The sequence below is a fragment of the Mirounga leonina genome, unplaced genomic scaffold (assembly GCF_011800145.1).
Source record: "Mirounga leonina isolate KUSES-001 unplaced genomic scaffold, KU_Mleo_1.0 Mir_376, whole genome shotgun sequence".
Classification (NCBI taxonomy): Eukaryota; Metazoa; Chordata; class Mammalia; order Carnivora; family Phocidae; genus Mirounga; species Mirounga leonina.
The window spans coordinates 3,023,033-3,047,636 of NW_023270718.1; the positions used below are offsets into that span (position 1 = coordinate 3,023,033).

The 24,604-nt window shown below is 50.3% G+C and overlaps 1 protein-coding gene and 1 non-coding gene across 4 annotated transcripts in view; both read right to left on the reverse strand.

The window, feature by feature from the left end:
- Nucleotides 1-24,604, reverse strand: part of PRKD2 (protein kinase D2) — a 38,141-nt gene that overhangs the window by 3,313 nt on the left and 10,224 nt on the right. For all 3 annotated transcript variants that reach the window (XM_034986828.1, XM_034986830.1, XM_034986829.1), the window contains 14 exons: nucleotides 22,595-22,726; nucleotides 18,995-19,149; nucleotides 18,662-18,884; nucleotides 17,215-17,292; nucleotides 16,984-17,137; nucleotides 13,941-14,058; nucleotides 13,098-13,175; nucleotides 11,575-11,833; nucleotides 9,980-10,032; nucleotides 9,777-9,849; nucleotides 9,159-9,265; nucleotides 8,194-8,355; nucleotides 4,763-4,861; nucleotides 99-366 (listed from right to left, as the gene is read on the reverse strand). In XM_034986828.1, the coding sequence (XP_034842719.1) occupies nucleotides 99-366; nucleotides 4,763-4,861; nucleotides 8,194-8,355; nucleotides 9,159-9,265; nucleotides 9,777-9,849; nucleotides 9,980-10,032; nucleotides 11,575-11,833; nucleotides 13,098-13,175; nucleotides 13,941-14,058; nucleotides 16,984-17,137; nucleotides 17,215-17,292; nucleotides 18,662-18,884; nucleotides 18,995-19,149; nucleotides 22,595-22,726 (1,959 nt within the window). The remainder of the gene's footprint in view (nucleotides 1-98; nucleotides 367-4,762; nucleotides 4,862-8,193; nucleotides 8,356-9,158; nucleotides 9,266-9,776; nucleotides 9,850-9,979; nucleotides 10,033-11,574; nucleotides 11,834-13,097; nucleotides 13,176-13,940; nucleotides 14,059-16,983; nucleotides 17,138-17,214; nucleotides 17,293-18,661; nucleotides 18,885-18,994; nucleotides 19,150-22,594; nucleotides 22,727-24,604) is intronic.
- On the reverse strand, nucleotides 19,568-19,674 carry LOC117998393. The gene has a single exon (XR_004675985.1). It is a non-coding gene; the product is annotated as a U6 spliceosomal RNA (small nuclear RNA).

Sequence of the window (24,604 nt, forward strand, 5' to 3'; positions counted from 1 at the left end):
CACCCACCGCCAGGCTCCACCCCCCCAGCCTGGACGTTTCCGGGCCCACCTTTCTTATGGCCCCGCCCACTCCTCGCCCCCCTCCCGCCCCCACCCACCTCCGGAGGAGATGCAGCTCCAGGGGCAGGCTGGGTACATGAAGGCGGCGTTCTGGATCTGGTCCTTGATGTCCTCGTCCTCGTTGAAGGGGAACGTGCCACTGAGGCTGACGTACATGATCACGCCCACCGACCACATGTCCAGCGAGCGGTTGTAGCCCTGGTTGAGCAGCACCTCGGGCGCCAGGTAGGCAGGGGTGCCCACCACCGAGCGCCGGAACGACTTCTCGCCGATGATGCGCGCGAAGCCGAAGTCACACAGCTTCACCTGCAGAGGGCGTGGGGTGGAGGGTCCGAAGGAGCGTTAAGGCTGCCCCTGCCCAGTGACCCAGCCCCACGCCCTCCATGGCGTTCCAGAGAAAACGGAGTTTCTCCTCTCACTGGTCGACGGACCTTGGTCGAGTGACTTCCTCCCTGTGCCTCAGTTTCCCATGTATGGAAACTGTTTCCTCAGTATGCCACGAGCGCTTAACAAAGGCCACCTGTCCCTGTACTTCCGCCACATTGAACAGGTCTCTTAACCACCTCGTGCCTCTATTTCCTCTTTTGCACGACGGTGATCTGAAAACTCCCTACCTTAAAGGGCGGTTGTATGGGTTGAATGACTAAATACATGGAAAGTGCGGGGCTCAGTGTCTGGCTCAGAGAGAGCCTCACTGGTCTCAGGGGCAGGAGCTGATTTCTCTCCGCCCCAGCCGCGTCACCTGTATCAGGGCTGTTAATAGCAGCTTCCTCTCAGGCTTCCCTGGGGATTAAATGGGACCCCGCGTGTAAACTGCCGACCGTGATGGCCAGCAGTCGGTAACAGGTAACAGGCCCACCTTTCCCCTGATGGTGGAGGCACTCAAGGGTCACAGACAGGCTCTGGAGCCAGCCACACCCAGGTTCAAGGTCCTGCTCTCCTTCCTACCAAGTTCATAGGCAGTACCACCTCTGTGCTGCCATCTCTGTTCATGTATTGTTCCTCCCCTGCTCAAAATCCTTCTGTGGCTCACTATGGCTCTCCAGATGGAGTCCAAAACCCTCGAAGCCCCAAGCCCCTGTTGCCTGCCCTCAAAAACAGCCAGAGCCCAACCACTGACTCGATGTGACAGCCATACTGTCCTGTCCTAAGATCCTTTCCTTTTCAAAGATCCACTCTTTTCTCCAGATGTTACAATGGAATATTACTTGGCTGTTAAAAGAAACAGAAGGACTGATCCATGCTACCACATAAACGAACTCTGAAAACATGAACTAAGTGAAAGAAACCAGTCACAAAGGGCCACATATGCTATTCCTGAATGTTCTGTTCATACAAAACGCCCAGAAGAGGCAAATCTACAGAAAGTCGATTTATGGTTGGGATGAAGAGTGGTGGGTTTGGAGGATGATGCCTAAGGGGTACAAGGGTTTGTTTTGGGGGGTGATGAAATGTTCTAAAACTGATTGTGGTGATGGTTGCACAACTCTGTGAATATACTAAAAGCCACTGAATTGTATACTTTTCTTTTCTTTTTTTTTTTTTAGATAGGCTCCACGCCCAGCACTGAGCGCAGTGTGGAGCACAATGTGGGACTTGAACTCACGACCCTGAGATCAAGACCTGAACTGAGGTTAGGAGTCAGATGCTGGGGCACCTGGGTGGCTCAGTCGTTAAGCGTCTGCCTTCAGCTCAGGTCATGGTCCCAGGGTTCTGGGATCGAGTCCCGCATCGGGTTCCCTGCTCAGCGGGAGGCCTGCTTCTCCCTCTCCCACTCCCCCTGCTTGTGTCCCCTCTCTCTCTATCAAATAAATAAATAAAATCTTAAAAAAAAAAAAAAAGGGCACCTGGGTGGCTCAGTCGTTAAGCATCTGCCTTCTGCTCAGGTCATGATCTCAGGGTCCTGGGATCGAGCCCCACATCGGGCTCCCCGATCGGCGGGAAGCCTGCTTCTCCCTCTCCCACTCCCCCTGCTTGTGTTCCCTCTCTCTCGCTGTGTCTCTCTCTGTCAAATAAATAAAATATTAAAAAAAAAAAAAAAGCCGGATGCTTAACCGACTGAGTCGCCCAGGTGCCCCTGAATTGTATACTTTGAATCAGTGAATTATATAGTGTGTGAATTATATCTCAGTAAAGTTGTTTAAAAAAAAAGTACAGATAATCCTGCTACAAGGGCCTTTGCCTGGGCTGTTCCCACTGCCTGGAATACTTGTCCATCCAAAAAACGGACTCCTACTCTTTCTTCAGAGTGGTTTTTTCCTCTGACCCTCCAAATGGGCTATACAGTTATGTGAGCTCAGAGAACCACGTCACAGAACTCATTACAGATATAATTCTATTTTTTGACAACATGATCAACATTTGCTCTTCCCTCTGTGATCTGTGCTGACCAATATGGTGGCCACTGGCCCCTTGTGGCTACTGAGCACTCGAATGTGGCAAGAGCAACTGACAAATTAGTTTTTATTTTATTTAATTTTCATTAACTTACATTTAAAAATTGATCCTATGTTACATCCCAGGCTGCCACTAACAACTGAACGACTTCCAGAAGCAGAAAGAAACCATGAGGTCGATGTAAGCTGTTTCCACTGGGAGTCAAAATCTTTTACCCTTCCAAAATAAATGTTTTTGTGTTGTTGTTTTTTTTGAAGATTTTATTTATTTATATTTGCTAGAGAGAGAGAACATAGGCGAGAGAGAGTGAGCGAGAGTATAAGCAGGGGGAGCTGCAGGCAGTGAGCCTGAGGCGTCCCTTCCAAAATAAATGTTAATGAAAATAATATCATCTTTTACTAAAAACAAAACAAAACAAAACCAACAGGGGCGCCTGGGTGGCTTATTTAGTTAAGTGTCTGCCTTCAGCTCAGGTCGTGATCTCTGGGTCCTGGAATCAAGCCCTGTGTTGGGCTTCCTGCTTCTCTCTCTCTCCCCCTGCCCCTCCCCTTTGCTCGTTCTTTCTGTCTCTCAATCTCAAATAAATAAAATCTTTAAAAAACAAACAAAAAGACCCTAGACTTAGTTATTGGAAAACTTTTAAATATGCTTGGAACAACTTGGATATGTCAGTCTACTTTTTCAAGTGCTAATTTTTTCAAATCTAAGCACAAAATCAAATATTTCTGATAAAAATTTCACATCTGAATTGAGATGTGTCCTAGGTGTTAAATACCAGATTTTGAAGGTGTGGTATAGAAAGAAAGAACATTTCATTAATAACTTTTATGTCAATTATACATTAAAATGATAATATTTGAATATACTGGGATAAAGTATTATTATTAAAGTTAATATCATCAGGGGCTCCTGTCTGGCTCAGTCAGTGGAGCCTGCAATTCTTGATCTCGGGGTTGTGGTTTGAGCCTCACACTGGGGGTAGAGATTACTTAGAAATAAATTTTATTATTTTATTTTTTTTAAGGTTTTATTTACTTATTTGTGTGAGAGAGACAGCACAAGCAGGAGGGAGGGGCAGTGGGAGAGGGAGAAGCAGGCTCCCCGCTGAGCAGGGAGCCCCATGCGGGACTTGATCCCAAGACCCTGGGATCATGACCCCAACCAAAGGCAGACGCTCAACCAACTGAGACACCCAGGCGTCCCAGAAATAAATTTTAAAAAATCTTTCAAGTTAATGTCACCAGTTTCTTTTTACTTTTTTAAGTGTGGCTACTAAAATGTGGGATCTGGTATCCCTAGATACCAGCAGCACCCCTCCCCACCCCCCAACAGCTGTGACAACCAAAAGTGTCTCCAACATTGTCACATGTCCCCTAGGGGGCAAAACCGCTCCAGCTGTAAACCACTGGTAGAGATGGATGTTCCTTGGCCATAGAGAGGAGATGTCTTTGCTTACTACAGTTCCTGATGCCCCCACAGGGAGCTTGGCTCTTAGTAGGCACACAGCAATTCTTAGTTGAATAAAATGAACCTCTGGCTTTTGAAATGAAATGAACTCAGTGTTTGCAAAACACAGATCATAAAGCAAAAGCTTTACAGGATGTGGAAGGGCCACATGAGAACCTGTAGGCCCTTAAAAACAGTAGGCATTTAATAAACTGTATCTGTTATAATCGTCACCGCTACCCAATCTGGTTCTGCCCCTGGGGGGTGTTCTCACCGCCCAGTCCCGAGGCTCATCAGAACTGTTTTCCTAACAGACCCACAGAGGAAATTACCAGTTGTCCCCCAATATGTGTTCTCCATTTTCCCTTTAATAATAAAAATCTTGAATTGAACGGGCCACAGGGCCACGCAGAATAAAGACTACATCTCCCGGCCTCCCTTGCAGCCATCCATGCCACGTGATCTAGTCCTGGCCAATGGGATGCTAGAAGACGTGCCTTGTAAAGTTCCACACCATCGGGGAAGGAAGGGGGTGTGTCTATTTCCTTCACCCTGTTTCTTTCCTCCTTCTCCCTCCTACTATCTTGTCACATGATGGGGACCATCATGAACCATGAAGGCTAGAACATCATAGAGAGGCCAGAACAAGACAGCCGGAGCCAAGTACCTGACCCTAAGGAACTGCTTTTTAAACCTCAAAATGCTTATGCTGGACCCTATATGAGTGTGAAACAAGCGTCTGTTTTATTTAAGCCATTGTTATCTTGAGTCTCTGTGTCCAATTATCCTGATTCATGCAATCCCCACCTGCCTCCAGTGTTAGCTGGACTTCCCCAAATCAAGCTGGGACATGACTGACCTGAGGAAAGGGGTCGGCTGATGCCAACAACACGTTTTCCGGTTTCAAGTCACAGTGGACGATGTTCTTGAAGTGAAGGTGTCTCAGAGCCACCAGGATCTGAGGGGAGGAGGTGGGGCCGGTAAGAAAGGTAGAAAGCTACCTGCCCCAGATTCTGCCACCAGCCCTCCAAACCCCATCCATGCCCCCTCTTTGTACCCCTAAAGATGCCCCCCAGGGCCAGGGGAGGCATTGGAGCCCCAAATAAGAATCTCAGAACCCCAAAACCATGACGCCTGAGATAGGAGTTGGATAATTCCAGAAATGTTCGACTGGAGCAGTGGGTTTGGGAAGAGCCTGAGACCCTCTGGCATGTGGATAGCTCCTGACAAAAAAGAGCTAATATGAGGCTCCTGGCTGGCTCAGTTGGCAGAGCTGGCGACTTGTGACCTCCTGGGTCATGAGTTCGAGCCCCACCCTGGGCCTGGAGTTTACTCTAAAAAGGGGGGGGGGGCAGGGTTATTAGTAAAGTAGCAGCCTTTAAGAAGGTACTATTGTGTGACTCCATTTTAAAAAAATCTCTAGGGCGCCTGGGTGGCTCAGTCGGTTGGGCGACTGCCTTCGGCTCAGGTCATGATCCTGGAGTCCCTGGATCAAGTCCCGCATCGGGCTCCCTGCTTGGCGGGGAGTCTGCTTCTCCCTCTGACCCTCCCCCCTCTCATGTGCTCTCTCTCTCTCATTCTCTCTGTCTCAAATAAATAAATCTTTAAAAAAAATAAAAAATAAAAAATAAAAATAAATAAAAAAATCTCTAATGTGAAACAGTACAAATACCAATATGATCTACATTATATATTAAATGCAATACTCTTAAGAGGCGGGGGGACTCTAGAGCCGGCCTACCCAGGTGGAAAACCCAGCTCTACACTCACTAGCTTGTGGCATCGGGCAAGCCACTTTAACTCTCTGGGTCTCAGTGTTCTCACCTGTAAAATAGGGGGTAATAAAAGTACCCATCCTCAGAGGTCGCTGTGAAGTTTAAATGCGTTGAGGCATAGAAAGTGCTTAGCACAGAGCAGTGTCTAGCACAGAGCAAATACTGCATTAGCTGCTACTGTTGTTGGCACCTGGTCCTCTTTCTGGGATGGCCTGTGGATGAACCTATTTCTGTGCGCGTGTCAAATAGAGCTTTTCCTGCTCTGTTAATTCAAGAGTATTCTATGATGGCAAGGTGAGCTGCTTTGCAAAACAAAAAGCAAAAAAATGGATACAATTTCCAACCACTTTATCTGTGGACACTAGGATCTTCCTTGATTCTGTGTAATCCTCAGGCTGCGGCCAGGAAACTGAGATCCACTGTGTGTATGTACCTCTTTTCCCGACTTCCTGTTTGTTGACCACCCCCCCTCCCCTGCTAGTACTTGAGGAGAACAAAGAGGGCAGGTGGGAAGCTAGACAGATCTGGGTTCAAATCTCAGCCAGACCGCCACCGAGCTGTGTGACCTTGGGCAGGACATGGACCCTCCCTCCACCTCAGTGTCCTCATCTGTAAAATGGGGTGCTAGTAATACCTACCTCAGAGGGCAGTTGTGAAGCATAAACAAGCCCATGAGGTAAAGGGCCTAGCACAGGACTTAGGGTGGGACAGACAAGAGGCGGAAGGTAGAAATCTGCAGAGAGAGAGAGAGAGAGGGGAGCACAGGCAAAAAGAGAAGGAGAGATGGAAGACCAGAAAGAGAAACCAACCAGTTGCTGAAGGCCGGCAGTTCCCTCTCCTGAAGTCTGGATGAGCCTGCCTCAGTGGGCTTCTCTCCCCACCCCACAAGCCAACCTGATGAAGGCACAGTGCTGGGGAGAGCGAGGGTGCCAGGCCTGCATAAAGGAAGCGCAGCACAGGGGACTTTGCAACCAAGAGAACAAGTCCCAGAATCAGGTGAGGGACCAGCTGGATGGGAAGGCCTCTCTAGGAAGGCTGTAAAACCCAGAAGCCATGAAAGGCAACATTTAACGTTGTGAAAGTTAAACTCTTTATGGCAAATAAAAGCCATGAATGAAATGAAAAAGAAAACAAATACAGGGATAAAAAAAATTGAACAACACAAGTGACAAGGATCCAGTGTCCCTCATATACAAAGAGCTCTCACAATTCAATAAGAATAATCCAACTGAAAAATGGGCAATGGGTATAAAAAGCACAGGCCAATAAACATAGGAAAATATGGTCAACCTCACCCATAATTTTTAGACTGCCAAATGAAGCCACATGAAGTATTATGTTTCCACCTATAAGACTGGTGATTATTTTATCCAGAGTTAGTAAGGAGTGAGGAAGTAGACATCCTCAAACTATTGTTGAGAGCAGACTGAAAAGGATTTTAGACAATAACTGGGCAGCATATTTAAAAAAAATCCTGAAGCACATTTCCCTGGACTCAGGAGTCTATCATCTGAAACGTGTTCTATGGAAATTCTCCCACCAGAGCTCAGCAATGTGTGTAGAGATATTCACAGGATGTTGTTTGTAAAGGTGGAAAAGTGAAAACAACCTCTGTACTCAGCAATTACAGGACTTGGTGATATCCATCATGGGATACAATTCAGAAAAAGAGGCAGCTCTACGTACCGAAATAGAATAGCCTTCCAGAAGTACTATTAAAGTGAAGAAAGAGGCGGACCAACACACAGGTGACACGAATTAGTTTGACATTACTAGTAAAAGCCCGGATCCTAGGTGCACATCCCACCAGCTGTGTGACCCTGGGCAAGTTACTTAAAGTCTCTGAGCCTTGTTTTTTTCCGACTCAAAAACAGGAGCAATCATGGCCACTACCACATGGGTTGTGATGCAGGTAAAATGAGTTAAAACAGTGCCTGGCACACCGTTAGCATCCCCCATCCCCACCCTGCCCATTCTGGGTGATCGTTGTCCAGGCCTGGGGCTATCTTGGTCACAGCTGTGTCCCCAGCACTGCCTGGCATGCAGCCGGGAACAGAGCAGGGGAAGAGGGAGAGCTTGGTGAACCACCCAAGAAATGGATGAATGAGCTCCCCACAGAAAGGCCTCCCTCCCCTTCCCTTTTCCTACATGAATATAGTCAGGCCTTAGGGAATCTCATTCTATAAAGGAATAAAAAATATGAAATAATCATTTCTGATTTTTCTATACTAATAACTATAATTATCACTACTGCTCTATTCTTTTTATCATTTTATTATTTTCTATTGTTATTACTCTTATTACTCTACAGTCTGTTCTATTATTACTCTTTCGAAATTATCATTCTATTATTTTTTCTATTGTTGTTATTATTACCCTCTATTTTTTATTATCCGCTATTAGGACTCCCACCAGTGTCTGCCTGAGCTGGGCGCAGGGCAGGTGGGGAGCCAGGCGGAGGTGGGCAGAGGGCAGGGGGGCAGGGGGGCAGGGGGGGTGGGGGGGGCGGGTGCACCTGTGTAATGAGGAACTTGGTGAGGCGCTCGGGCAGCCGGCCCTTCTCACTGGAGAGGATCATCTCCAGCATGTCCCCGTGCAGCTTCTCCATCACCACAAACACCTTCTCAGGTGTCTCAAACATGCAGTCCAGGTTCACAATCCCGGGGTGCCGCAGACTCTGGGGTGGGGATGAGGGGTAGGGTAGCAGTCAGGGTCCAGGTCACCCGTGAACTTGGGACCCCAGAGGCGAGCCATGGGAGCAGATGGATGACAAATAAGAAGGATGTCCCTGGAGGGTCAGCAGCTCCTTCCCTGGGGGCGGCAATGGGGGAGGTGGGAGGGGCTTCCCACAGACCCAGACAGAACCACATCCCCACACCACCAGGTATCTGGAAAGATCTTTACATCATGAAGCTCTGTCGAAGGTCCAGGGTTGTGGGGGGGGAGGAGGGGAGGGAGGGAGCAGAAGTCTGGAACAATGGGAAGGACCTTTGTACATCTCTGTGTTGTAAATCCTCCTCCCTCTCCCCCCAAGCCCTGCCTGGCCTAACCCCATTTCTACCCCACCTAGCTTCCTCCCTGGGCTCCAGGCTCCAGTCCCACCACTTTCCACCCACCCTCCGGGGGCAAGCCTGCGAGATCTTCCTAAAGTACACACTCAACCCTATCCCCTTCTTGCTCAACATCTTTCTATGGCTCCCCAGTATCCTCAGGAGAAAATCCATGGGGTGTGACCCCACCCTCCTCCCTGCCCTCACCTCCCACCACCTCCCCACACATAAACCATCTAGTAACCTCGAACTTCAAATTCCTAGAAGACTTCATGTTCCCTCTCACCTCTAGACCTTTCTTTGCACAAGCTGGTCCCTCTGCTCAGAATACCTTTCCACCCCTTCAGTCTCAACATGCATGTTCCCTCCTCCAGGAAGCCTTTCCTGACCACCCCCAGCCTGGGTCCATTGGCCCGAGCCCGGTGGTCACCTGCAGAATGGCCACTTCGTTCCGGAGCTGGCTCTCCTGCTTGGTGGGGAAACGCAGTTTGTCAATGACCTTGACTGCCACGTCCCGGCCTGTCTTCCGGTGCTTTCCTGGGCAGGGGGTAGGGAGACTGGGGATGAAGGGAGCAAGACCTTCCAGTCCTGGTAAGAGGAACACCCCACCACCACCACCACCACAAAGACACAGGCATAGTTGAACAAAGGTGGGCAGAAGGCCATCAGGGTGGCTCTGAAGGGTTTCCAGGAGGCATGTGAGGGGCGGGGGACCTTGGGAATAAAAGCTTTGGAATGAAGAAGGTAAAAGACAAGAGCTCTGAGGAGGGAAATCTATCACATGGGAAACTAGATTTATAACCAATCAGAACCTAGGAACTAGCTCTGTGGCCAATCAGAGTGAAGAATTCGCTCTCCCTATTAAGAAGGGGAGAAAGTCCATTGGCTTTTTCCAGTAAGAAAAGGAGAAGCTGCATCCATCTGCTTCGAGGATTTAGCTTTCTAAGTCAACTAGAACAGGAAGTGAGCATGCAGCCAATCACATAGGAAGGTCTGGAGCCCAGGAACCCCCAGGACCCCCTCTGGATTAGCTCAGAAGCATCCATACCTCCATAGACCACTCCAAACTGCCCGGAGCCCAGCACCTCATCCGGGAAGATCTGATAGACAGTGGCGATGTCCTGCATGGCGGGGATGGGGAGGGTCAAGGGGGCAAATGGAGATGGGGTGTTGGGGAGACTAGGGAGGGCAGGAGGCTGCGTGGGAGGCAGAGGACATCCTTGGGACCATGGGGTGTGGGCAGGGTCTCACCACGTTCTCTTGGATCTGGCTGTTAGACACGGAGATGCTCAGAGAAGCTTGTCCTGGGAAGAGTGGAGAGGTGGAGGTGAGGGGACCCCGGGCTCAGGATTATCTTCACCCAGAGACAGCCTCTGGAGCCACACCACCCGGATTCGAAGCCAGGGGATCCTGTGCAGCTCTGGGCCACTGACTTGTCCATTATGAACCTGTTTCCCCATCTAGAGAATGGGGATAACAGGTGCTCCCTCCTAGGGCCAGTGGGAGAAGTAAACAAGATAGGCCGAGGGGGCTCAAGAAGTGTCAGGAATGATTTCACTGAGCATTGTACCCCAAGATCTCAGGGCCAAGGGAAGCACGCTGATCCCATTTTACGGAGGAGGACACTGAGGCTCTCTCAGCGGGATAGCCCAAACTGATTGCAACATACATCTCCCCTCGCCACCGCCGAACTTGCCACCCTACCACTCAACCAGAGCCAGACATTTCCTAAGTTCTGACCCTTCTGCCATTTGAACACCTGCCCCCTTCCCATTCCAGGCCTGGCCCCTCATCCTCCTCCCTGGTCTGTCTGCCCCTGTTCTGCTCTCTCCTATTCACCAGCACAAACCTGAGTCTGTCCTTCCCCTGCTCCAAACTCTGCCATGGCTCCCCAGCACACTCAGGAGGAAGCCCAAGCCCCTTCAATGGCCTCACAGGCATTGGTCCCTCATTTACCTCTTTAACTTCAAGCCCTACCATGCTGGGGTGTCCTCCTGACACCCTGGCCTCCTTGCTGGGCCTCCTTGCTGGGCCAAGTCCCCTCCTATCTCCTGCCTTTGTACTTGCTGTTCCCTCTGCCAGGAACGTGCATCCCTTCCGCTGGACTTAGTTAAATCCTCCTCCTCACTCACTCTCAGCTCAAACTTCACTCCTGGGGCCACGTCACGTTCTACATTACACTTGTCATTCCCGCAGGATGATCTGATGAGTGTCTGTCACTCACACTGGATTATGAGCTCCAGAAGGCAGGAGCCTGGGACTTTCTGATCATCTTCTGCCTCTGCTTGAAATATTTCCCATCTGCATTCCCCTCTCTCAGCCCTCCTCAGCTTCCAGGTCTCAGCTCAGATGTTACCGCATCCAGGAAGCCCTCCTAGATACCCAGGCTGGATCGTCTATCCCCTCTGAGCTCCCACAGCCCTCTGGCTCCCCTGTCCCAGCCCTGCCTACTCTGGGTTGTCACTGCTTGGGGACAGGTCTGTCTCCCTTACTGGACTGTGAGCCCTGTGAGGGCAGGTCCTGGGCTGTCTTGGTGACAGCTATGTCCCCAGCATTGCCCAGCACAGGATGGGGTTGGGGAAGTAAATATCTGAATGAAATACTCTGAACTCACAATCTGGAGGAGTTGTCACCACCTGGGACAAGACTCAGAAAAGGGAAGTGACATGCCCAAGGCCACACATCAGGTCTGGGGCTTAATGGAGATTTGGACTCAGGCCAGCTGAGTCCAGAATCCACATTCTCCACTGTGCCATTCCCTGCCTTCTTCCTGGCTCTTCCTTTCCCTGGGACCCCATGCAAGCCCTCCCAGACCCATCCTCTCAGGGCCCAGGGTGGGGACTTACTGTGGGGTGTGTGGCCTGGGGCGCTGGGTGCATCCTGGAGTATGACTGGCATCAGAGCCTGGCGGATGGCCGTTTCCCAGCCCCGGGCAGCCTCAGCCCCCTGCCCACTAGGCCCCCCTGGGGCCCCGCCAGGCGTCTCGCCCACAAAGTAGGTGACATTGGCAGTGATGATCTCGAAGCAGTGGGGGTTGGTGCCTGGTGGCACAAGGCTGAAGTTCTGGGCAGGCTCCACGGTGAGGATTTCTGACAATGGAATTTCCTGGCAGGACAAAGAACCAGCACCAATGAGGATGCCAGGCAGATCCTGGGGCTCCCCATTTACTCAGAAGAGCATATAGAATCTAGTATCTGTGGGAAAGGGCCTGATTTGCATAGAGTAGTCAGAAAAGGCCTCCTGGCAGAAGTTACATGAAGCAAGAGATCAGAAAGGTACGATGAGGCCAACTGGTGGAGGATGGTGGAAACAGCATGTGCAAAGGCCCTGAGGTGGGAAAGGCTGGTATTCAAGGGACATGCTCTATTCCCATCACATTCTCTATTCACATCACACACAGGAGGTGTGCCATGTTTGGTGAACAAATGAAATTAGGCCCTGAGGGGCCTCATGGGCCACAGAGAGGAACCTGGGCTTTGTCTCCAGGGCCGTGGGGAACCATGGAAAGGTTTAGAGCAAGGCAGGGGGAGGTCTCTGGCTGTGTGCAGAGGGTGGACGGGAAAGGATGGGACTGAGACAGGAGACCAAAAAGGAGGCTGAGAGGGCCAGGGGGAGGGGAGGGGACGGGGAGAGAAGGTGCAGGGTCTGTGTGGAGTGAAAAGAGCGTGCTTTGAAAAGTGTTGGAAGAGAAAGTATGTGTGTGGGGGGCACATTTGCAGAAGGGGGAGAAAAGAATTAAAATAACGAAAGACTGAAACAGGGACAGACTGACATAGCTAATAAAAGCAGATGACAGAGACATAGTGGGGACAGCATCCTAGTGTGGCCGAGAATACAGAAGGATGAGAAGGCACCCCCCCATGGGAAGCCGCTCCAGAGCAGGTAACCCCGAGGCATCCGAGTTTTATTTTAAGGGCAAAGGGAGGGTTCTGACGGTTTTCTCAGCTCCTCTGGCTGCTATGTGGGACAAGGCTGTGGGGGCAAGTGCAGAAGCAAGGACCCAGGAGGAGACAGCCCAGAGCATAGTGTGGCCATGGCGGGCGGTGAGGGATACTGATAAATGATCCAATACTTCATTTTAAAGTAGTAATGGTAACAGGGAGCTCCACACAAGCCAGGTCCCTAAGCTAACCGCTTCGAGGAGGTGATCGCTGAATTAGGGCAGCAGCCCTGAGGCGAGGACTAGTCTTTGAGGCCTTTTACAGGTGCCAGACGAGAGGCGCAGAGAGGTGAGGTAAGCCGCCCGGGTTCCCCAGCTGGAAAGTGGTGGGGCTGGGCAGGCCCATTTGCTGGTGACATGCAAGCAGGCAAGCAACTGGGAGAGTAGTGGGAGGAGGAGGTTGGGGGAGCTGGGGGCCGGAAGGCCCACCTTGTAGTATCTGTTGGTCGTGTTGTTCTGGAAGAGCGTGATGCACTTGCAGTCCAGGCGCCAATAGTGCCGCTTCCTCTGTTGGAAGAGGTGCTCCAGGTGAGGTGGTCCGCCCTTGGCGCGGCTGGGGCTCCAGGTCTTCCCGGAGCCAAACCCCGCCCTTAAGCCTAGCCCCGCCCCCAGAAGGCCACACCCCTTCCATCTCTCATCACCCACCCCTCTAATTCTAGCTCCGCCTCCACTAAGGCCCCGCCCATCCCTAACTCCAGCTCCACCCCCACCTCTTTCCTTTCTCAGATTGATCCCGCCCCTCCCGCCTTAGCTCCAGCTCCACTCACCTTGCCCCGCCCCATAACCCCCCTCCAACTTCAGGTCAGCCTCCAGCCACGCTCCTCTGCCCCTAAACCAGCCCCACCCCTATCTCCTACCTGCCCAGACCCTGGCCCCGCCACTATAAGCCCTCCCCCGCCTCCCTCCCAACTTCGCCCCACCTGGCCCCACCCTGTATCACACCCCCACTTAATTACCTCCAGTTAGGCCTCTAGCCCAGCCCAGCACGCCCTGATCCCATCCTCTATAACCTGAACCCTTCTCGCTCCCTACCCTAACTTCAGCTTCCCCATTCCTGGTCCCACTCTTCCCCTGACCTTGTCCTTAGCCCCGCCTCTTCCCTGACTCCTGCCCTGCCCCTTAGCCCTCCCTTAGAACCCATCCCTCTAAGTCTAGCTCCGCCTCCAGATAGGCCCCGCCCACCATACCCCCACCAGTCCCGCCTCCTCAAGCGGAGCTTGCCCCTCCCCTAACTCTAGCTCCGCCCCACATCGCCCCACCCCGCCCTCTCACCAGCGTGTCCTTGTTGCTGTAATGAACCACCCAACCCTCGCGCAGGGTGGTGCTAGATTTCCGCGTCGTGTGTCGCACCGACTGCACCACCCTCATCAGGGGGATGTACCCCAAGGAGCTGAGAGGGAGGGGGAGAGGAAGAGGTGAGAGGTTACAAGTGGAAAATACCCATTAGCAATTGGGGCTGCAGGGCGCATCTCTGGGCAGCCAGGAGTTGGGGTTTTTTGGGGCCACATTTCTGTGGTTTCCACATTTCCCATAATGAGGAAGGGGACTCTTGAGAAGGCCACATTTACAAGGCTGGGTTCCAAAGTCAGGCTGCCTGGTAAATCACCTAACCTCTGTGTACCTCGGTTTCTCCACGCAAAGGAGTTGCTGTGAGGAATGAAAACCTTTCTTAGGCGTTTAGCACATGCTTGGCACCCAGTGGGCCTCCGATAAGTGCTCATCAGTACTGAGCCCAGTGATTGTGGAGCCGGCTGTGTGACACGAGGCAAGCGACTCAACCTCTCTGTGCCTCATTGCCCTTTTCCAGTGCACATGCTATTATTACAGAGAGGAAATGAAGGCTGAGGGAGATTCACAGACTTGCTCAACTCCAGAACCAACCACCTCTTGATCCCTGCACTAAACAGGATTCGGTTGGCCTTGGCATTTCCCTTCACCTCTCTGAGACTTGGTTTCCTGATCTGTGAAATAGGCTGCCTCTCCCAACACCCCCACCCCACCCAAGTCAATCAAGACCCAGCTCTGACACCCACTTATTCTGTTACTAGACACTCCAGGAAAGACCTGGCATATCCATCTCCCTTTTGGCCTGGTTTCCCATCCCCTTCCCCTTGCCCTCCCTGCTCCAGCCACACCAAGCTCAATGCTATTTCTGGAACATGCTTGGCCCTACCACAGGGCCTTTGCACCTGCTATTCCCTTTGCTTGGTAGGGAACCAAGCTATCTTCCACATGTCTCCTTTCCTCCCCTCCTTCAGATCTCTTCAAATGTCACCTCCTCGGAGAGGCTCCCTTTAATGACCCTAACTAAAATGGCATATCTTCATTTTCTGGCCCCTCTCATTGCTTTATTTTTATTTTTTTGATAGCAATCATCAATACCTGATGCTATGCATGCATTTATTACCTGTCTCCCCAACTAGAGTGTCTGCTCTATGAGGCCAGAGAGTTTCCCTGGTTTGGTTCACAGCTGTGTGCTTGGAAGTCCTAGAACCCAGTAGGTGCTCATTAAGTGTCTACTGATGGACCGTGGAAGTGGCTCACCCTCCTCCCCATGTTTATGTCTCCCTGACCCTGTGGGGTGAAGTCTCAGCTCCTTTCTTTTAGTAATTACTGGCTGAAGCCCCTGAGCTTCAATCTTCTAACCTAGGAATGCGTATAGTGATCCTTATGGTCCTTCTGAGGATTTAGTTCAAAAACAAATACTTATACATCAATGATGGTTTCAATCCACAGGTTACCCTTATTTATACATGTATTACTGTATTAATAGAATATACCAATAATAGTATATTAATATTATTCTAAAACATATGCAAAAAAGTGAAAACATCTAAAAGATGAGATTAAAAGTAAAGAGAAATGGAAATGCAAATATTTGTCCCCATTACTCCGGAATGGATCACCTCCCACCCTCCGCACTTGGGGGATTCAAGAACAGAGTACCGGGGAGGATTCTCTCTCCATCATTTACAACCCAGCAAGCACTTGACCCGCATGATCTAATGGAATTCGAAAATCACCCCATGAGACAGGTGCTGTCATTGCCCTAGGAGGAAACCGAGGCTCAGGGAGACATGATTCACCATGTAAGTGGCGGATCTGGGACCTAGCCCTGGTGCTCTCAGCCTCCAGCGCCCTGGGCTTCCAAAACCCCGCTGCCTTCCTGCCTCCTGGACACACAGGAATTCCACACCCATGCCTGAAGCCAGGCCCTGTCCTAGGCACCTGGAGAATGGACCTGAACTGACCTCTACCCACTGGATCCTTGCCATCAAGCACTTGAGCTTTTATGCTAGTAGAACTGAATCAATATGAATCCCATTTATAATTTAAAAATTTAAAATTAAGCAGGTTATTATTTTTCAGAGCTTCCATGCCAGAAGAAAGCCACTGCCCGTCAGGTCCTTGGGGATGGTTTTCCCTTTCCCCATTTTACAGACAGGAAGACTAAGGCACCGCAAGAGGAAGGGACTTGTTTAGGCCATACAAGTCAATCTGAGGCCAAAATGGCTAAAAGAAAGCGGGTAGTTTTCCTTCCTTTCTAAGATTTGACTGCTCTGCGAGAAGAGCTAACACCCAGGCGCTATTTTAGGTACTTCATTCGTATTCATTCGCTTCGCCCTTACAACAATCCTCAAAGGTAGGTCCTACTTTAGCCCCATCTTACTGATGAAGAAACTGAGGGCCCAGAGAGGTTAATCTCCTGCCAAAGGCCATATAGCCTCTGGTTCCAGATTCCCACGTTTTTACTCTTTGCTCTGTCACTTTGCAACACAGACTGTTTCTGGAAGGGCCGACCAGCAGCTGATCCCAGTGACGTCCTCGGAGAGAGGAGCTAAGCAGCTGGGAGGCAGGGAAGCAGGAGGGTTTGACTATCTACCTTTTGAATGACTGGATTAGCAGTTCCGAAAAAGAAATATACTCTAAATTAAAATCTGCTTCTACGGGGCACTTGGGTGGCTCAGTCGTTAAGCATCTGCCTTCGGCTCAGGTCATGATCCCGGAGTCCTGGGATCGAGCCCCACATCAGGCTCCCTGCTCTGCAGGGGACCTGCTTCTCCCTCTCCCACTCCTCCTGCTTGTGTTCCCTCTCTGACTGTGTCTCTCTCTGTCAAATAAATAAAAATTAAAAAATAAAAATAAAAATAAAATAAAATAAAATAAAATCTGCTTCTATGAAAACTTTCTAAAAATGTACATTTTTCAGGAAAAAGGTAAAATTTCAAAACAAAGTGTGGGTGCCTGGGAAATTTACAGGGGGACATCGACCCATTGTAGAGATAGGGCCTTCCCCAGAGGGTGCCCCGGGTACCTCTCGGCCTTGCTTCCCTCGCCTTCCTCCTCCTCACTGGCGTGGAGGGCGTTTTCCGCGTGGGAGCCCGGGATGACCCCGGAGTCGTCGGACTCATCCGTGAGGGAGCTCTTATCAGCCTCGCTGAAATCGGTGGCCTCCTCCATCGGCACATCTAGGAGGACGGGGGCATCAGAGGGGCCTCCGCCCAGTCCCACACTCCCCCTTCCCGCTCAGCCCACAGCCTCTCACCTCCATTGATGAGTGCTTCCCCTAAACAGTCGTTAGGGACGCGGGTGGCACAGCGCTTGTGACAGTTAAACTTGCAGTCTGGTATGAGGACAGGGAACAAGTGGACAGGTGGGAGGGGAGAGAGAGGTCACCTGTAAGGGTTGAACTTGACTCCTAACCCCCAGACCCAAAAGATTCTGCTCTTGCCATTTGGAGCAGGAAACCTAGCTGAACTTTCTCTGGTTGTCCGTCTTTGAGTCTAGAATAGTTGGGGCTGGGGAATTCCTTGTTGCGGGGGCCTGGTCTGTGCATATCATAGGTGTTTAGCAACCATCCCTGTCCTCTACCCACTAGATTCCAGTAGTACATCCCTGTATGATTATAGATTTTTTTTCTAGAGTTCTAAGACTCCAAATTTCAATGTTCAAGTGTCTAGAACTTGACACATCTATGATTCTATAGTTCTATGATTCTAGACTGCTAAGGCTCCTTGATGTCCAAGGTTTTAGGGTTTTCTATATCTAAACTCTAGACATCAGTGATTCTATAGTTCTACAATTCTGGACTGTGAAGCCTCCAGAATCTAATGATTCCAAGGTTCTAGGATTCCATACACCCTAGATTCTAGAATTGGATGACTCTAAATTTTTATGGATCTAGACATCTGGTATTCTAGAATCTGATAACCCAGAGTTCTGTACTCTAGATGTCTAGGACTCTAGGATTCCATGGTCCCAAGGGTTTATGATTCTAGACTTCTCAGGTTTGCATTTGATGTTTCTAAAGTTTCGATATTCTGAGATCCAGAATTCTTGAAGCCTATGATTCCAGTTCTATGGTTCTAGAATTCTCAAGTTCTACAGTTTTAGAAGCCCATGCTAAGTGGCTTATAGATCTAAATTTCTAAGGTTCTAGGATTCCAGAATTCCAAAGGTTCTAGAACACCAGGATTCAGGGCACTCTTCTCCTGAGGCCCTGTGCTCCTAAGGATCAGAATACTGGGATTCTTTCTTTCTTTCTTTTTTTAAGACTTTATTTTTGGGGCGCCTGGGTGGCTCAGTTGGTTAAGCGACTGCCTTCGGCTCAGGTCATGATCCTGGAGTCCCAGGATCGAGTCCCGCATCGGGCTCCCTGCTCAGCAGGGAGTCTGCTTCTCCCTCTGACCTTCCTCCTTCTCATGCTCTCTGTCTCTCATTCTCTCTCTCTCAAATAAATAAATAAAATCTTAAAAAAAAAAAAAGACTTTATTTTTAAGTCATCTCCACACCCAACACGGGGCTCGAACTCAAAACCCCGAGATCTAGAGTCGCAGTCCCCACCGAGTGAGCCAGCCAGGTGCCCCCAGAGTACTGGGAGTCTTAGGTCCTGCCACGAGCCCAGGTGAGAGAGGCCCCAAGCCGCTGAACGAGTGTGTGTCTATGTCGGGGCCCTCTGACCCCGTCTGTCCCCCCCTGGGGGCCCCGCTGACCTTTGCACTGCAGGCCCTGGCGAAAGAGACCCTTGAGGAGTTTCTTGCAAGCCTGGCAGACGGTGGGCCGCGTGTAGCTGTGGATGAGGAACGTGTGCGGGACCTTCACCTTGGAGAGCAGCATCTTGTCCAGCTCGATCGGGCGGCCCGTGTAGGAGGAGGCCGAAGATGAGGAGGAGGATGACGGGGGGCGGCGAGGCAGGAGCTCGGTGGTACTACGGCTCTGCGGTCAGCAGGATGGAGGGGACACATTAGTGCGCGGCCCCATGCCCGGGCCCTGTCGCCCGCCCCCCTTCCCCCCGCCACCAGCCAGCCCGCTCCCCAGCCCCTCACCAGCTCATCAGCCATGCAGGGCAGGGACTCGGAGGTGCTGAGGCGCACAGAATGGCCACTGGCCAGAGACGTGGACGACAGGCGCCTCTTGCGGGCACCACTGCAGTTGTTGGGGATGCTGAAGGCACAGCGCTTGTGGTAGTTCAGTCCGCAGCCTGCGGGGGGCGCCAGACGATCAGAGACATACTTCCACCAGTCCTGGGCTCTAAAGCTCTGCCCCGCCCCTTTTCCCTTTTGGTAGATGAGGAATACAGCAGATCTCTCAGGAGAACCCCCTACGGGTGCCATTAAAGCCGACGAAAAACTACCTAAACCCAAATCGGGTAGAACCACTACCGGCCTGGAAGGTTCTGGGCCACCAGGCAAAGAACCAGGAGCAGGTGAGGTGCTTGCTGAGGACCCAGGAAATGTGGATTGGGTAGAGGCTGAAGGCGGCCACAACCACGTGACCAGTTGCACAAAGGAGGAGCGTACTGGCAACGACCGGTTCTTCCTTATATATAGGTGTACACCAAATACTTGTGTTTTCTTCCTTTTATCCCCCTATCACCTAACACAATACTTACTATTTTTTTTAATATGGAACGCTTTAGGAATGTGCGTATTGTCCTTGCGCAGGAACTATGCTACTCTTCTCCATATTGGCCCCATTTTAGTACATGCGCTGCCAAAGGGAGCACTGTACCGTATTTAAATTACAGGACATCGAAGGAAAAGAGTGAACAAGCATCCCCATCTTCCCGGGAAAGGGTTAGCATGTTTTCAGTTGTACTCGGGAGGGTTCTACCGTATCAGATGGAAGTAGGACTTTATTGTCCTTTCTTTCCTAATTTATCATAAAAAAAAAAAATCCAAAATCCTCGTCCTTGAAAGAATCAGGCTCAGCTTGCTGTTTTCCTAGCGGGCTTCCTGAACCCTTGCTCCCATACATCTCCAGAGATTCCAAATGATTCCAGGATGGTGCCCTGTTCAGGAGTGAAGAATGTTCCTCCAGCCTTTGGAAGCTTCTTTGGGATCGCCTCATGAAGGCTGTCTTCTGGTAGCCTGGCTGTCATAGGCTTTCCCGAAGGCGGTGCTATGACGAGCTTTGGGATGGCAAATGGCCTTTGAGACCAGGAAACACTTCCCAGCGCCGGCCTTTGCTCACTCAGGTGCTTCATGGCATTTCAAAATCTCATCCGTGACTCCCTATGTGAGTATCAGGGTAGAGTCAGACTCCCATTGGAAGGTGTTAATGGCATGAAGAACAGTCATTTGAGGGGCTCCTGGGTGGCTCAGTTGGTTAAGTGACTGCCTTCGGCTCGGGTCGTGATCCCAGGGTCCTGGGATCGAGCCCCGCATCGGGCTCCCTGCTGGGTGGGAAGCCTGCTTCTCCCTCTCCCACTCCCCCTGCTTGTGTTCCCTCTCTCGCTGTGTCTCTCGCTGTCAAATAAATAAATTAAATCTTAAAAAAATTAATTAATTAACTAAAATCTTAAAAAAAAAAAAAGAACAGTCATTTGGGACTCTGTTGGAACCACATGAACGAGGACCATCATCTGTGATGTTGAACCAATGAAGTCCGTGCTGAGGTTGCCCATTAGAATCGATGACACCAGGGGGCTCCTGGGTGGCTCAGTAGGTTGAGCGTCTGGCTCTTGGTTTCGGCTCAGGTCATAATCTCAGGGTCGTGTGATCGAGCCCCGCATCAGTCTCCTTGCTGAGCATGGAGCCTGCTTAAGATTCTCTCTCTCCCGGGACACCTGGGTGGCTCAGTCGGTTGAGCGTCTGCCTTCGGCTCGGGTCGTGATCCCAGGGTCCTGGGATCTAGTCTCGCATCGGGCTCCCCGCTCTGCGGGGAGCCTGCTTCTCCCTCTGCCTCTGCCTCTCTCTCTCTCTATCTCTCATGAATAAATAAATAAAATCTTTAAGAAAAAAAAAAAAGATTCTCTCTCCCTCTCCCTCGGCTCCTCCCCCGTCCCCCCTGCTTGCCCACGTGCATGCAGCTCTTTCTCTCTCAAAAAAAAAAAAAAATTTTTTTTTTGATGACACCAGGATTGCGCCATGATGAAGGTTCCATATGCCAAGACACCAAGAGTTGGATATGGTTGGTGCACAATGGCAGTACTGATAACAGTTTTGAAAGCAACTGAATCAGTTTTCTGCAGGCCTGACGTGGCTAGCATCCCTCGAGCCCCTAAATGCCACAGGTATATTTAGGGCTGTGTAATAACAATCCTGGTCAATGCTGCAGGTCATCTGGAACACCAGGGGCACTGAAGACTCGAGATTTCCATATAAGCGTGACCGCCACGAAGCTGGAGGTCCTTGGATGATGGAACATCCAAGAATATGCTTCTAATGGAGGTGCGGTCTTCACAGAATGGATGATCTTCATCTGCTGTGTGTATTGGCAAGGTGGCTGTGTGGCCTTCATCTGCAGGTGGGGCAAGATCTCAGTGTTCTCGCTCAGAATCGTGGAAGATGGGAAGAGTGGACCTGCGGAACCTAACACTGGGCTTAACCTTGAGACACACTGCTGTGTTCCTTTATTTTTTTAAGTATGATTGAAGGACATGTGTATGGGTGCTTGTTGTAGACTGAGCAAGTGTCCATCCCCCCAAAGTCATATCTGATGCCCTAACCCACAATGTGACTGCATTTGAAGAATGGGCCTTTAAGGAGGTAATTAAGGTTAAATGAGGCCATAAAGGTGGGGCGCTGATCCGATGTGACCCAGGTCTTTATAAAAGGGAAACGGTGTCTCTCTGCACACCACGTGAGCTACAGGGCGAGATAGCAGCCCTGTGCAAGCCAGAAAGAGGGTTCTCACCAGGAACCACGCCCTGTCCGAAGCGTGATCTTAAACTTTCCAGCCTCTGGAACCGTGAGTTATAAATATGTGTTGTTTAAACCACTTGGCCTGTGGGTATTTTGTTATGGCAGGCCCTGGCACACTGAGGGGCCAAGTCAATAAGGAGTGGACTCTAATGGTCAGCTTATGTGTCAACCCCAGTAATTCAGATGCTAGTGTAGGGTTTGCTCTAAGGGTATTTTGTAGGTGTGATTCAAGTCCACAGTCAGATGACGTGAAGTGAGGGAGAGAATTCTAGTTAATCTGGGTGGGCCCGTTTCAATCAGTTGAAAAGTTAAAAAGCAGAGTTGAGATTTCCCAGATGAAGAAACTGCCCGGAAGTCCAGCCGGCCCTTCCTGATGGGCTGCCCTATGGATTTGAGAGTTGCTTGGCCAGCCCCCACAATCCTGTAAGCTAATTCCTTCCAAATATCCCTTAATATCTACCTCCTACTGGCCGTTTCTCTGGTGATTCCTGTTATAGGCTCCACCTTCCTCCCTGTGCACATTCCCCTTCTCCTCCCCCAAGCTCTGCCCCCTTACCTCTCCCTCGAAGCTCCAAATCAGGCTCCACCTCCGGAGCTGAGCCCCGCCCCGGGCCCCACCCACCACTCAAGCCCCGCCCAGCCCCTCCCCCAAGCTGTGCCTCTGGGCCCTTACCTCTCCCTCCGAGCCACGCCTCCTACCTCTGAGCTCCACCCCCGCCCTACCTTCCTGTCCCCTCCCCACACACTTCTGGGCCCCGCCTCCAGCCCCTCTCCCCTCACCATCACACTTGAGGCCTTGGCGCACTAAGCCGAAGAGCATCTCCCCGCAGTGATCACAGAAGGCCGGCGCTCGGTAGGAGTGCACCGTGAGGGCGTGCGGGCGGATCTGGAAGTCCTCGAAGGTGGCCGAAGCTGCAGGCAGCAGGGAGGGGCGGATGGTTGAGCCAGGGCAGCGAGGGCTGTTGCTGGGTTTCTCACAGTCCTCCCCGCTGCAAGGTTTGATCTTGCCTTCCTTCATTTACTCGCATACTACACTCTACCTGGGTTCCAATCCCAGCGTCACCACTGGGCAAGACACCTATGCCGGGGACTGGGGAGTTGTTTAGTGGGTACAGAGTTTCAGTTCTGCAAGATGAAAATATTCCTGGAGACTGTGGCAGGACAGCGTGAATGTCATTAACCCTACTGAAGAGGAGACTTAAAAATGGTTAAGATGGTAAATTTTATGTTATGTATATTTCACAATTAAACACTTTAAAATAAAATTTAAAAATACAGATACAGATGCCTGGGTCCCACCCTCAGAGTTGCTGATCTAGGATGGAGCTTGAGTATCAAGAGAAAAAACCAAATACCTATGTATCTCCGTTTTCTCATCTTTAAAATGGAAATCCAACAAACATTTACTGAGCATTGTTCTAGGTGCCAGGGACACCACACAGAACAAACAGACAAATTCCCTGCCTGGCCTCTAGTAAGGGAGGCTGACAACCAAAGAAAATAAATATCTTTTTTTTTTTTTAGAATACTCTGGTCCAAGCCAAGTCCCACTTGGTTTAGTGCCATAGCCTCTTTTTTTTTTTTTTTTTTAAGATTTTATTTCTTTATTTGAGAGAGAGAGAATGAGAGACAGAGAGCAGGAGAGGGAGGAGAGTCAGAGGGAGAAGCAGACTCCCTGCTGAGCAGGGAGCCCGAATGTGGGACTCAATCCCGGGACTCCAGGATCATGACCTGAGCCGAAGGCAGTCGCTTAACCAACTGAGCCATCCAGGCGCCCGAAAATAAATATTCTTATTTAACAATCACCCAGGGCTGCCTGGGTGGTTCAGTTGGTTGGGCACCTGGTTTCGGCTCAGGTCATGATCCCTGGGGCCTGGGATCCTGCCCCACGTTAGGCTCCCTGCTGGGCAGGGAATTTGCTTCTCCCTCTCCCTCTGTCCCCTCCCCAAGGCTTGTGTGCTCTCTCTCTCTCTTTCTCTCTCAAATAAATAAAATGTTTTTAAAAAATGGGGCACCTGGGTGGCTCAGTTGGTTGAGTCTGCCTTTGGCTCAGGTCATGATCCTCGGGGCCTAGGATCTAGCCCGGGTAGGTGTCCCTGCTCAGGGGGAGCCTGCTTCTCCCTCTCCCTCTGCCACTCCCCTTGCTGTGCTCTCTTGCTTGCTCTCTCGATCTCTCTCTCAAATAAATAAATAAATCTTTAAAATATATATATATAAAATCTTAAAAAAAAAAAATCACCCAACCTAAGCAATTACCTAGTGCCATGCACTGCTCCACGTACTTTAAAATACTAGTGAATTCAGTTCTCTCAAAAGCCCCGGAGGTACACTGTTATTATCCCCATTTTCCAGATGAGAAGATTGTAGCACAGAGAGGTGAAGCAACTTGCCCAAGGTCACACAGCTAGCAAGCCTTGGAACTTGAAATCGAACCTGGGCCAGTGTGGCCAAAGTTCATGCTTTTAGTACCGTATTTATTGCCTCTTGGAAATGTTTACGTAGTAAAGTATACAGCATGTGTCTACTATACTCAAATAATTAAAAAAAAAAAAAAAAAGCTGTCAAGCAAATCTTTCCTTTCTCAATAACAGGACGAATATTGAGAACCAACATAAACTGGGTACTCTGGAAGACACAGCTCAGCCGAAACATACACTTGCATGCTCTCATTTGATGTTCTTAGTCTGTCTCTATATGTGTAACTTTGCACTTTTCCCTAGGGTAAAAAAAATATATATATATATTTGCACATTATGTATATTTATATAGAATGTAAATTATACATATTAT